This window comes from Gopherus flavomarginatus, chromosome 3, assembly GCF_025201925.1.
Source record: "Gopherus flavomarginatus isolate rGopFla2 chromosome 3, rGopFla2.mat.asm, whole genome shotgun sequence".
Classification (NCBI taxonomy): domain Eukaryota; kingdom Metazoa; phylum Chordata; order Testudines; family Testudinidae; genus Gopherus; species Gopherus flavomarginatus.
Window position 1 is genome coordinate 165,236,558 of NC_066619.1, and position 14,330 is coordinate 165,250,887.

The window sequence follows — 14,330 nt, forward strand, 5'->3', positions numbered from 1 at the left end:
GGCCAAGGGTCAGCCTTCCCTGTTCAATTATTAGTCCCAGCTTGGAAGGGGTCAGGTGAATACTACGGGCTGTTGAGTGAGCCAAGGTGAGAGGAGCAGTGGAAAGGCTGCTGTAGTACAGGTAGAGATGTCCCTTGCATATGGCGAATCGGGGTGACCGCCTTGGGCACCGCACTTTTGATAAAATTGAGAGTGTCCCGATATTTAGCCCTTTGCTCCACATTATGACCTGTGTATGATCGGGACTCCATTTGTCCTGATATTCAAGTGAGGTGGGTGGGCAAGCAGAGTGAGGAGGCGAACGGAAAGGCGAGGGGCAGGCAGGAGGGGGGTGAGGAGGCAGGCAGGTGGGTGGATGGTGAGGAGGAAGGGCAGATGGTGGGAGTGGGGGAGCATGGGATGGACGGCAAGGAGACTATCAGGGAGGCTGATTTGTCCCAGACCCTGCATCCCCCTAGGGATGTCCTTGAGTACAGGAGAAATGAATTGAAAGCGATTGTCCCACCTGAGGGTGAAGATGCTCTTTAGGGTGGGGGCTGAGTAAAACTTAATAGCTACACTGCTATTGAAAAGGTGTAGGGTTGTGGGGGGTGGAGCTCTGAGTGTCCCATGGCATAGTGAGCCTATCTGGATCATTATGCAGTGGTCTGCAAATCTGTCTCTGGCATTTTGTTTTAGAATGGCCCACTCCTTTCCCATAAGATTGGGCCAAGCTTTATCTTGTCCGGTTTTGTAGGGAAGGTGGGAGAGTTGGAGAGTAAGCCAGGGCTGCCCAGAGGATTCAGGGGGGTCTGGGGTCTTTGGCAGCGGTGGGCCACCACTGCCGAATTTCTACCGAAGACCTGGCACTTCGGCAGCGGGTCCCGGGGTGGAAGGACCCCTCGCCGTGGGTCTTTGGGGCACTTCAGCAGCGGGTCCTGGAGCAGAAGGACCCCCCGCCACCAAATTGCTACTGAAGACCTGGAGTGGAAGAAACTCTGGGGGCCGGGGCCCCACGAGAATTTTCCGGGGCCCCTGAAGCGAGTGAAGGAACCCGCTCCAGGGGCCCCAAAAACACTCATGGGGGTCCCTGCAGGGCCCAGGGCCTGGGGAAAATTGCCCCCCCCAGGCAGCCCTAGAGTGAGCCCACCCAGCTCTGCACTCACCCCGGGCAGCGATAGCTCCTGTCTTGTGGGGCAGGGGCTAGGGGTTGCATAGTGAGCTAAGCCCACCTAACCTTGCACTATCACCAGGCAATGATGGTTCAATCATGTCCCAAGGTCTTGGCAGGGGCCTGGCTACCCACTCTAGCCTGTTGGCGTTTGCTGCTAGAAGCACCCTGCCACAGCATCACATGGGGCTCATTGGGGATTCTCTTTGACTTGCGCATGTATGTGTTGAGTGGGCTGGGGGAGAGGGCAGTTGATATTATTAATCCTGTATTCCTTAAGGCTGGCTTTGTCACACCTCTAATAGAATTGTGTACTAATCCATTTGAATTTGACATTTCTACTATATTGAAGAAGGATGTAAAGACACAGGGCTGTTTATGGTGTATTGATGGTAAAAGAATGTAGCTTGATCATATTAAGAATAGATTTGATATCCGCTTTAATATATGACCTCTCAGGTAGTGACAGTAAATTAAAGGAGTCTTGAATGACAAAATGCTTTTAAAGTCCTTGTGTAATCTTTTTACTTAGAGTTAGGGCACAGTACTGGCTGATTTCTTCAAGCTTAGGAGGGAATGGAGAAAGGATTTTCAGATGCTTTTGTGCTATAGTTAGTGAAATGAAAAAAACTACCACTGAAGATTTGGATAAGCGGATTAAGCTTTTCATTGTCAAAAATAAGATACTATATAGGGCTCAATCCTTCATTTCTTACAGAGGCAAAATTCCCATTGAAGCCAATGGGAGTTATGCCTGGATAAGGAGTGTGTATAATGTTTTGACACCAGGAAATGGTTTTGTTTTGTTTACATGGGTATAAACTGTAGAGATGGCTCTCTACCTAAAAAATAATTCAGTCGATGGGAGACTGATGCAGCGAGAATGAACGTTCCAAATAACAAGCCTTTCTCCACTATCTAAATATACATTCAGTTAATCAAAGTTTGTAAGACTAACAGTAGGTGCGAAGGTGCATTTGCCAGCAAAATTGACTGGATTACCATCCCATCTCAACACACACATACACTCCATTTATGCATAATTGAGGAAGCAGGAGCCTTGGGGGCTACTGCAATCTTCATGCTTCAACAGTATTCATAATAGAGTGACCTGGAGTGAGCGGATTGCAGGTGCTCTTTCAGACTGTGTGCTAGGAGCAGAATTTAGCCCCATTAAGCAAAAGAATAAATCTTATCATTGAACCATATGTGAAAGGGTTAAGTGCTTTTTTCCCTCCTGTTTTGCTTTGTTTCAGTAACACAGTGCACAGTGAAAATTCCCCCTCTTCTGCAGTATTAGTGAGTCTCCTGATTACTTTTTGGTCATAAAGAATGCCTAGAAATATAGTCATTTGACATGAGAAGGGTCCTCAGGGTGATTTCTGTAAGACTGTCTCTGACTGTGATGTGTTTTGTAAAATCGTATTTGAGAGACTGTGGGTGCAGGGCATATTTTATTTAAAGGGACGCTGTCGAGTCCATTTAGGCCTAAAATTCAGCAGCAGTGAAAGAAACCTTTTTTGCAAAGATTGGTAACCAAAAAATATTTTAAAAAGTTCTAAACTAAAAATAAAGGAAACTTTTTTTGTAATGACACTGGAAATTTTTATCTTGGAAAGAATAGCATTCCTTGCAGGACTTGCACTCTAGGTATCACAATATTTACCCAATGTATGAAAAGAGCACTGGAAAAGTGATTAGAAGCTGAGTAAAGAGACATTAACTAGTCTATCTCATTTTTAACCTGACAGTGCCTCTTCCATCCATTCTGGGACCCAGCACAAGTAGTAGGCTATACTCTGGGTATCTACACAGGGGAAGGGATCATTTTCCCCAGCTCCAGTGCTTTAGAACCACTCTGTGGAGACTACTTTAACATAGTACCCCAATTGCCTCCAAAAAGCCTCCATTATAGAGGGGAGGACAAAAAAACCCATGAAGAAGTATTGAATTCTTTGCCATCATCTCTGCCCTTCTTCACTTGTTCATTTGTGCTCTGGTATGCAGGGAAGCCCCGGAGAGCTGAACTCCATGATATTCAGGAGTCAGTGCAGAGCCAGCACTAGGCATAAGCAGACTAAACAATTGCTTAGGACCCCATGCAGCTAAAGTGGTTACCCCATTCACTTTTTTAGTATGTGTTGTGTTTGTGTATGTGGGGAGAAATATTCCTGCTTAGGGCTCCCAATGGGCTAGCACTGCCTCTGGGTATGTGCATCCCTGGATAACCCCATGGAAATCCGTCTCCACTTTACACAGCAGAGCCACGCTTTTCCTGGTGCAGAGGGACCTCCCTGTCTGTGAAGCAGGATACTGAAATAATTCTGATGGATAAATCTAGTGATGTGAAGCATGGAATAACCCTTTCCTTCAATCTTTTATTGTCATTTCTTGGATGGTATATTATTTTGACATACACGGTGACTTTCTTTTGACTCTTTTAGAAGTAATCTTGAATATTACTAAATATTACATGGTAAATGTATTAATTGTATATGAAAAAGGTTATCCATGTCCATGATCTCCCATACCATCTTTTGGCTACATTGGTAAGATTTATAAGGGCTAGACGTGACATCCTTATTCACGTTGAATATTGCCTTATGCCATAAATAGTTATATTGAAGTCAATGGGAATATTTGTAGAGTAGTGTAAGGGGATGACAATCTGATCTAATAGATCTGATAACAAAATATGTCTGCCATAATAATACTTTAAAGGTCAAATTTTTCAAATGTGAGTTCTTCATTTGTGTCCTGACCTGCTGTGTGCACAAAATCTGCACACAAAATGAGTAATTGCACAACTAAAGTACTACATATGCACCTGTAAATACCTATTGTGTATTTTCCTGCACAATTCTATTTTGCATGTATGAATACAGGGTAACTGCACATGTAGTTTTGCCAGTCTCAAATTAGGCATTTAAAAAATTGTCCCTGATTTGTGCTCTAGGGAATTACGTTACAAGCTGGTGTTGCTGACTGGCTCTGGCTCTCAACTCAATTAGAAAGACAAAATAAACACTTCACTCTGTGCTTTATTTCACAGAATAATGCTTCAGAATTATAGCCCAAATAATTATTTATTCTTTTTTATTGATTGCATTAACATTCATCATAAGTACCTTTGGTATTCACGTGGATGTCATTAGTGTAATATTCAGAACTTCTGCTGTAACTCAGCCTTCATTGACTGGGCTGTTAGTTACAAGGTGTTACTTTTTGCATGAATGTGGTTTTCCAAAAAGTGGGGAGGGAAAACTTGCAGAAATTATGCCCTAAGTTTTGAAAGCAGCATTCTATTTATATAACTCTGGGGCTTTGTTTTGTTTTTGTTTTTTGTTGAAACACTAAAATAGACAAGTTAGATCACATATGTGTGCATTTCTTGTATAACCCAAGAGCCATTCAGTTTTTGGTACTTTCTGGACAAGCTAATGTGCATAACTGTATTCAGTTGCCTTTAAAAGTTGACAGCTAGTCTGAGCTGTTATTCTGCAAGTTCTGCATCTTATTCCCAGAATGGGCATGCTGGACTTTGGAAAGTGTTTATCTCCCCAGAAAATCCAGTTACTTTGATAGTTGGGTTTAGTTTGTAACAGTCTTCCAAAGGCTATATTTATAGAATAAGTTTATGTTCTAACTGAGTTTCACTTCCAGGACAGAGGAAGGAACAGTCTTACTGCTCTTGGTAGTGATAATAGGTAAGGCAGTTTGAAATGAATAGACAAGCCTCCTAATTTTTTTGTAGATTTTAGATTGGACTGTTTTATAGTAGACAAGATTATTGAATTTACAAAAGGCTAATTTCTTTTTACTTCATTGAAGTTCTTGCATGCCAGCTCCCAGTATTTATTTGTTTCAGCAGAAAAATAAGCTGTGAGCACTGAACTGCCCTTGTCATCTTGAATATCACTGTGTTTTCTTACAGCATGCGACCTTATGAACCAAGGCATCCTGGCCCTTGTCAGCTCCATTGGCTGTACGTCGGCGGGATCCCTGCAGTCCCTGGCAGATGCCATGCACATCCCTCACCTCTTCATCCAACGTTCAACAGCTGGTACTCCAAGAAGTGGCTGTGGCCTCACCAGGAGCAATCGAAATGATGACTACACACTGTCTGTCCGCCCACCCGTCTATGTAAATGATGTTATATTGAGGGTAGTCATGGAATATGCCTGGCAGAAGTTCATTATTTTCTATGATAACGAGTATGGTAAGTGTTTGTTTAGTGGGGTGATTGTTATCAGATCCTAATTATATTAAAAGCAATTGCATTAAATCTTTAAAATCTTCCACCACATTACATTTTGCATATAAGCATTTATGGCTATGTTAAGATTCCACGTAACCCCAGAAAAATCTATTTCTAAAAGCCATCAATTTTTATGGCTTTGTTTGATAATTCCTTTGATAAAGTTAAATGCAGAATTTACCTAGCCTTCTATCTTGTGGTGTTTATGAAGTGTAAACGATTTTAATGAGTTTTGTTGTTTGCCAGTGTTTGCAAATAGATTACGACAAATCATCAGACTATATGATTTCACACTTCTAGAATTTTGTCGAGGCAAATTTTTTGTGTGTACTGGAGTCTTTTGTGAGGTAGGAATTTGAAATAGCAATGTAAGCAAGAAACAAACTTTAATGGGAATGGGCTGGTTTGGGTGAATGCAGGACCCCCAGGTAAACTTATTGAGTAGAGATATCAAATTAGATACTTGGGTTGGGGGTGAGGAGGGCAGAAAGGAGATGCATTATTTTTAAAAACCTTTGAGTGCATTTAGTGCTTATGAGAAGCACAGTCCTGTATCAATAGAAGTAGTACAACACAGACAGTGCAAATTAGCCCATTCTGTCCAACTGTGTGTTTCAATCAATTTCTGGAGGCATCACTTCTCAGGTTTCCTAAGAGTAGGGCTAGACGTGTTATAGTTGATACATTATCAGAGTAATTTCACCATTTTTTCTGTTAATGAATTGTTTTAAAACCAAACCTGTTTTTGCAGAAGTATTTACATTTAGTTTGGATGAACATTTAACAACTTATTATCAAACTTAAGTCTTCAGGTTGTGAATGGTTCAATTCAGCTATATGCTGTTCATATTTAATGGTGTCTGACTGGTCACCCAAGTAATATGCTGTCGAATTTGTTGTCTGATTAAATAATTTTTAAAATTAGGAAAATATTGAATGATGAATGGCAAATAATCATTATTTATAATAAAATAGCTAGAGAACCCCATTGTAATAGGTGCTGTACACACACACACACACAAATACACAGTCACGGCTCCAAAGAGTTTTTGCTGATGACTATTATAGTCCACAAATTAAAATACGTGTTCACATCTAAACATAAGTATGCTCATGAAGAAGAACCATCCCCAAAATGTTCATGTAAGCAAAAAATCTCTTTACACAGACATTCATGAATAAAAAAGGGAAGAAACATTACAGTTAACTAGTAGTTGAGAATAAGAAAGAATGTTCACACTGTTTTTGCAGCATTCCATTTGTTCTATTTGAGAGGGTATTTCAGACTCCATGTCCTTTTATGTCTTTAGTCTCTGTTTCAAAATTCCACTGTGGTGACAGTTTTATAATGTGGAGGTCTGTCCACTAGCAATAGGTTTGAGATTAATTCATTCTGTGCCCTGTCACTTCCAGACATAAAATTAGGCAGGAACCTCTTTACCAGACATAAAGCGAACCACTGGGAGACCAGAGACCTAAGCCTGTGGTTGGCAGAAGAACCAGCAAGCAATGTCCCTCTACTGTCCTCAGAGTGGCTCTGACCTGTTTGGGATTTCTCATGGGAACACAGGAATTACTAGTTTAGTATCCTGTCTCTGGCAGTGGTTAGTACTAAGTTAGACGAAAGTTCAAGAAGCTCTGTAGGAGGCAGATTTGGAATAATCTGCCACCCAAGGTTGTCTCCTCCTAACCGCCAATAGTCAGAGATTGACTTTAACTCTGAAGTTTGAGATTTTATGTCCCTTCTAGTTTTTTAAACATATATTTTACTATAACTCTGAATAGTCTTGTTATCTATATACATGTCCAATCCCTCTTTGAATCTTGCTAAATGCTTGGTTTCAACAACATCACATGGCAGTGAGTTCTACATTCTAACGATTAGTTTTGTGAATAAGTAATTCCTTCTATAAGTTCTGAATATACAAATTCATCGTCCCCTTGTTCTTGCATTATCAGATGAGAACAGAATTTCTAGATGCAGCTTTTCTAGACAGTTTATTATTTGCATACGTTTGCCATGTCCCTTCTTATTTGTCTCCTCACTAAAAGTAAATGGTCCCACTCTTTTCAATCTTTTTTTCTTATCAGAGTTTTTTCCATGCCTCTAATCATTCTTGTGGCTCATATCTGAACCTCCACCAATTCTACAGTAACCTCTTTCTGATAGTGTGACCAGTCTTGAGCACAGTATTGCAGATGAGGGGAAAGTACTGATTTATAGAATATCATTATAATCAGAGGAGTAACCATGTAACCATGTTAGTCTGTATCCACAAAAACAAGGAGTCCGGTGGCACCTTAAAGACTAACAGATTTATTTGGGCATGTGGGGTTTTTAGTCTTTAAGGTGCCACCAGACTCCTAATTGTTTTTGTAGATTTAAACAGGAAACTGTTCCAGGGCCTCCCAGAGTGGGGGGCAAGTGGGGCAATTTGCCCCAGGCCCTGCAGGGGCCCCGCGAGCCCTGGCCCGGCAGTGGTCTGGATCTTCGGAGGCATTTCGGCAGCGGGGGGCCCTTCAGTGCTACCGAAGATGCGGAGCGACTGAAGGGCCCGCCAGCTGCCGAAATGCTGCTGAAGACCCGGACCGCTGCTGGGTGAGTACAAGCGTCACAGCTCCCCCACTTTGCCCCAGGCCACCTGAATCCTCTGAGTGGCCCTAAACTGTCACCTTATTTGCATATTCCCCTCCTGGTGACACACACAACCTGCTCACTTAATGAGCCCAATTTACCTGCCTTGGGATTCAGAACGTGGTCCAACGAAGCAAGGAAGGATCACTCAGGGGTCAGGGTGCTCACCTGGGACCTGGCATGCCCAGGCTCAGTTCCCTGTTCTGTCCCAGGCTTCCTGTGTCACCTGGGGAAAGTCACCGGGGACTGCAGTTTTCCAAATATTGAGGCATTAACAGGGATTTTCTGAAGCACCAAGGTATCCAACTCCCATAAGTGTACCTCAGTTCTCAGGCTGTGAAATGGGGATAAGGGAATTTTCCTACCTCACCGGGGTGTAGTGAGGATAGATGCAATAGAAAATGAGATGCTCAGATATTATGGTGACTGGGGGACATATGTATCTAAGGCAAAAAAAATCTATTACTGTGAATGTGATGAAAAGATCACTGACATGAGTGGAATGAGTGCCTCCCTTGCCTTCATTTGGCCTTGGACCATTCCCCGATGCAGCAATTAATGGATATGCCTTCTATGACAAAACTGCTGGTTTGGTTATGTGATTAATGTGAGTAAAATTGTCTAGTGCAAGAAAAGCATCTTAAATCCTTGTAGGGCCTGATGAAAATGGAGTTGTAATAGCCTTTCAAACCATCCCATTGAGTACAGTGTGGATTGTGTCAGGCCCTGCATTCATAACTCCGAAGCAGCAAAGTTATGTGGTATTGCTCGAAATGTCAATTGTAAATGTCTTCAGAAGAGGAAATGGAGTTATCTCCAAGCAGAAGCTAATTATGATGAAGAGGATGCTTCTCATAGCATCAACAATTGTGATTGAAGCAGAAAACACTAAGAGCAATCAGATTCGTAGAAGAGTCCTGGGCAGATTCATAGGTATGGATAAAATACCCAAACTGAGTTATTTAATAGGCAGCAGGTTTGAAACAAAGAAAAGGAAGTGTTTCTTCACAAAATCCGCAGCCAACTTGTGGAGCTCTTTGCCAGAGGATCTTGTGCGGCCCAAGACTGTAGAAGGGTTCAAAAAAGAACTAGCTAAATCCATGGAGGTTGGTCCATCAATGACTGTTAGCTAGGATGGGTAAGGATGATGTCCCTAGCCTCTGTTTGCCAGAAGCTAGGAATGAGCGACAGGGGATGGATCACTTGATGATTGCCTGTTCTGTTCATTCCTTCTGGGGCACCTGGCATTTTCCACTGTTGGAAGACAAAACACTGGGCTAGATAGACCATTGGTGTGACCCAGTATGGCCATTCTTATGATTATAGTGAGATCCTTGACAGAATTAAGAAATGAAGGATTTTGCCGAATATTAGTAAGGTCATAGACCTCAGCCTGTCAAAGACTCACTATCATTTCTGCATGAGCTGGGCAAGATAATCCCAGTGCAGATCATGATGATAGTAGTTCCTGACTCCTGTATGAGTTTTAATCAATAGATTTCAGAGCACTGTACAAAGGAGGTAAGCAGCAATATCCCCATTTTTTTGCACATGGGAAAATTGAGGGACATGGAAATGAAGTGACTTGCCCAAGATCACCCAGCAAATAAGTGGCACAACAAGTGGAAATAAATTCCCAGCCGTGCTGATGCTATGGGAAAGCGGTCTACACAAATACAGGCAAGTTGCATCTTAGGCGCATTTAACATGTGCGAATTCAGCTTTGTGTGGTCAGCAAAAACATGGAAAAAAGAAAAACAACAATATAAAAACTGCCCGCCATTCAACTCAATGAGTGTTCCACTATACGCGGTTTTCGCTTTACACGCTAACTGCAGAATGGAACCCTTGCGTAAGATGACACTTGCCTGTACCTGTAACGCACAGTACAGTAAAGGGCAACTAAACGCAGTAGACCAGCTCTGTAAACTGATTGAATATTTCCCCCTCTGTTTTAGGTTGGATTCTGTTCTCAGTTACTCAGTATAAATATGGAACAATTCAATTTAGTTCAGGGAATTGATTCCACATTTATGGCAGTGTAACTGAGAGCAGAATTGTTTAACTCTTTTCAAATCCAGTCTCTTCACCTTTAACACATTCCGAAATTATCTGAGTGCTATTTTTCTGTGTACGTCATGTTTGTTTCTGTGTCTATATGTCCGTGTGAGTGAGTAAAGGTGTTTACTTTTTCTTTATTGGAAAAGAACCAATTTTCCTAGTTATTTAATTTCACAATTTATAAAGAAACACTTTCTTCATATCTCTGAAATTATTTCCAGTAATACTCCTGCTGAATGAAAGAGAATATGCCTTTGGTATTTACAATAAATCTTGCTACAGAAGGACTGGGCTCGAATCCAAAATAAATATCATGCTAATCCAAATATCTTGTGCCTCGAAAAAGGACTGCACAATTTGCATATCCATTTATTGGTGTCATAGGTTTTAAGTTCAACAAACTGGAAATGCTTTTCACTTTTATCTTGCCTATCAGTGGTTACCTTTCATTAGCAGTGAGAGTGAGCATCATTTATGTTTAGAGTTAAGTACGTCTGCAGGTCAGAAGTGTTCATTTACAGTGTGTTCTGCTTTGTAAAATATCCCAAATTCTTTCTGAACATAAATGGACCTATGTATTCAACTTATTAAGAGGGAAAGAAAAGTGCATTTTTCTAAAGCTATTATATTCAGTTGATAGAAGCCTCCAGTCTATTTAAAACTCCCTTACCAACAAAGAAAATGGAAGTATTTGAAAGAAGCAATTGCTCCCTATAAGCCCTAATTAACTGAGTGAAAGGGAAGTTATACAGAAGCCTCACTTTGAAACCACTGATATTTAATTTAAAATGATAGAGATTTTTAAAAATTAAATTTTAAATGACTTTTCTTGAAAAAATTTAAAAATGAACTAATCATAATTAAAACAGAGTTTCATTGTAAACTTTGTGGCATAGCAAATTTGAGCTACTCCAGTGAAAAAATTTAATAAGTAACTGTAAGTCTTAGTTGATGACTATTGTTCTGCTAATAGCTAATGAGTATAGCTGGTCAGGAATGCCAGTTTGTGGAAACTGAATCATTTTGCAGGAGTATATCAGTTTTGATTAAACAGGTTTCTCAGATCCTAGATGGAATTTCTTCTGTGTGTGTGGCTCATCCAGTAGCTCAGTGTATGACCCATTCTGTAGCTAAAACATTCACCTGGGAAGCTCTGCCTGATTCAGGGCAGGGATCTGAATCTTTCACATCACAAGTGAGCACCCTAACCATCAGGCTATTAGCTATTCTGGAGCAAGTTTCTCTCTCTCCTGGAGAGTTGGAGCAGTTCCACTTTGTACAAATAATTAAATAGTCTCTTTCTCTGGCCCAATAAATGACTCCTAGTGGTTAAGGCATTCACCTTGCTCATGTCCCCTTTGAGCTAGGAGAGAAGGGCTTAACATCTAGATGCGAAGTGTCCTAACAAACTTGGGTAGCAAACGGGAGTTTGAGAGGAAGGGAGGGCGATTGCCTGCTGAAAGAGAGAGCACTAAATTTTGGAGTGAGCTTGTTTGTATTTTTGTTTTTTTCTTTTGCCTTGGTTAAAGTTTACAGTGTGACCTGTTGGGGACTGTGTGTTTGGGAACTAGATGGGAGTCGGGGCCAGAGAACTGCTAGCTTAGTGTGCTTCGGAAGACAGGATTAGAATTTAAAATGCTCTCGAAAAACTGGAGAAATAACTAAATAGGATGAAATTCAGTAAGAACATATGCAAAATGCTACATTTAGGAAGGAACAATCAACTTCACAAATACAAAACAAGAAATGACTGCCTAGGAAGGAGTACTGCAGAAAAGGATCTGAGGTTATAGTGAATCACAAACTTAATAAGTCAACTATGTAATGTTGCAAAAATGAAAATGATTTTGAAATATATTAGGAGTGTTGTAAGCAAGACATGAGAAGTAATTCTTCCACTCTACTCAACATTGATAAGGCCTCAACTGGAGTATTGTGTCCAGTTCGGGAAACGTGGATAAATTTCGGGAAACGTGGATAAATTGGTGAAAGTCCAGAGGAGAGCAACAAACATGATATAAGTTCTAGAAAACGTGACTATTGAGGAAAGATTGAAAAAACTGGATTCAGTTAGTCTGGAGAAGAGAAGACGTGGGTGTGTGTGTGACATAGCAGTCTTCAAGTATGTAAAAGGTGATTACAAAGAGCAGGGTGATAAATTGTTCTGCTTATCCACTGAGGACAGGGCAAGAAGTAATGGGCTTAAATTGCAGCAAGGGAAATTTAGGTTAGACATTAGGAAAACTTCCTAACTGTAAGGGTAGTTAAACATCGGGACAATTTACCAGAGATTGTAGAATCCCCATCATTGGGGATTTTAAAAAACAGTTTAGACAACCCCATCAGGTATGGTCTCGATAACACTTAGTCCAGGGGACTGGATAAGATGACATGTTGAAGTCCCTTCCAGTCCTACATTTCTGTGTTTCTATGGGAGGTGCAGAGGCTTGAGACTGGGTCTTCCACATTGTAGGTGAAACCCCAGTGGTGAGGATAATCTAACCCAGGATGTTAGAGACCCAGGTTACGTTCCTGCTCTGAATCAGACACAGCAGGGACATGAACCTGGCTTTCCCACTTCTCAGGTGAGTTCCATCATCAGTGGACTATTGGCTATTCTAGGGTGGATGACAGAATTCACTCTGCATCTTTTTTTTGAGGGGGAGGCAGGGGGTATATGAAAAATTTCAAAAGGTCTTGGGACAGCAAAGCCATTTCCCACCCAGCTATACTAATGAGGTACTGGCATGCTTAGGCTACACTGATGCATACTTGGTGTGAGTAGGGGAGGAGGAAAGAGAACTTCTAAACCAAATCTGACTCACTTTTCATTTTCTCTCTTTCACTTATATGTATTTTGCTAAGTGCATAGAGAACAGTGAAAGCACCTGGATTAAGGTCTCAGATACTGAAGTCTTCTGCTAGTTAAAATAAGAGGTTTTTCTCTCTCATGACACAGATTCTCCTATAAGATCCTACAGTTTACCACTTCTGCTACATAATTACAGTACTACTGTGTTTGCCTACCTCAGAACTCTGATGTTAAACACAGAGTCTGCTGACATCAAAGGAATACCAGGATTACCAAGTATGTTTGGCAAGGCAGGAAGCAGTGCCTGTTGCCTTTACCTGGTATTTTCTTCAGCAATAAGATGTTTTCATAATTCTCCATGTGATTCTGTGCCATCTGTCAGTAAATCAGGAGTAACTCAACTCAGCTGAAGTAAATGCAAGTTAAAACAAGTGAAAGCAAGATCAGCCCCTTTTAATCATCATGTCTCTGTTGTCATTTTTGATTTAATGAATTCTGCATTATGGGCCAGATCGAACTCCCACTGAAATCAATGGAAACATTGCCTTTGAGTTCAGTGCAAGTTGCAATAGGGGCCTAAGAAAAGTTGATGAGCTGTGGGGGAGGGGGCACAAGTGAGAACTGAATTTGGCCATAATTATCTTTTAATAAGACGTTAGTTATTTCAAAGCAGGTTACTGCCATTTCTGCAAATATCAGTCAGGATGGTTTTTTGCACTGCTAAGGAATAGAGCTATATGACGTGTTTACAACAAAATCATGTTGTAAATGGGCACCTTGAACAACGTGCTATAAAAAACACTATCCACAGAGTCTGTAAAGTGCAAATCCATCCCCTTTTTGGAGTTTGGCTTTATTAACAAAGGAAACAACAATGAGGTAAAGCATCAGCTCATATTTTCTCCTCAGGCTTGACTGCTCCTAGAGTTCCTTGCTCAAGTCCGCTTATCCCACATCCTAGATCCTCTATCACAGACAGTCACTTTCACCTCCCTTATATCTAATAGATCACTTCCTCCTGTGAGCCAGCAGATGCCACTTAACCCTTTCACAAGCAGTCAACACCTGCTACAAGGTCAGGCCAGTGGGGATACGGGGTGTGTTTCAGGCAACTTCTTTAATTTTGGGAACTGTCAACTCAGTCCAGATTTAGCTAAACTTTTGCAAAAGTTTGTAAACTTAGGCCCATTTTCTTTGGGACCTGTCTAATTTGTGATTTAAAGTTGAAACCATACACAATTTAGTTATTGGGCACAGCAAATACGAATCATAAATACTCTGACTTGTATAAAGATACCACTAATAGTATGCATATGAATAACCATCAATCCTCAAATATTAGTATGAAGGAAAAAACCCTTTCATGTGAATGTTTGCAAAAACTGTATTAAAAAGGGAAACAGTTTGAATGGTC

The 14,330-nt window shown here is 41.0% G+C and overlaps 1 protein-coding gene across 1 annotated transcript in view; it reads left to right on the forward strand.

Annotated features, from left to right (window-relative positions):
* GRID2 (glutamate ionotropic receptor delta type subunit 2) overlaps positions 1–14,330 on the forward strand; it is a 1,109,147-nt gene that overhangs the window by 585,164 nt on the left and 509,653 nt on the right. Inside the window, exon 3 of the mRNA XM_050944015.1 lies at positions 5,085–5,369. Coding sequence (XP_050799972.1) covers positions 5,085–5,369 — 285 coding nt within the window. The remainder of the gene's footprint in view (positions 1–5,084; positions 5,370–14,330) is intronic.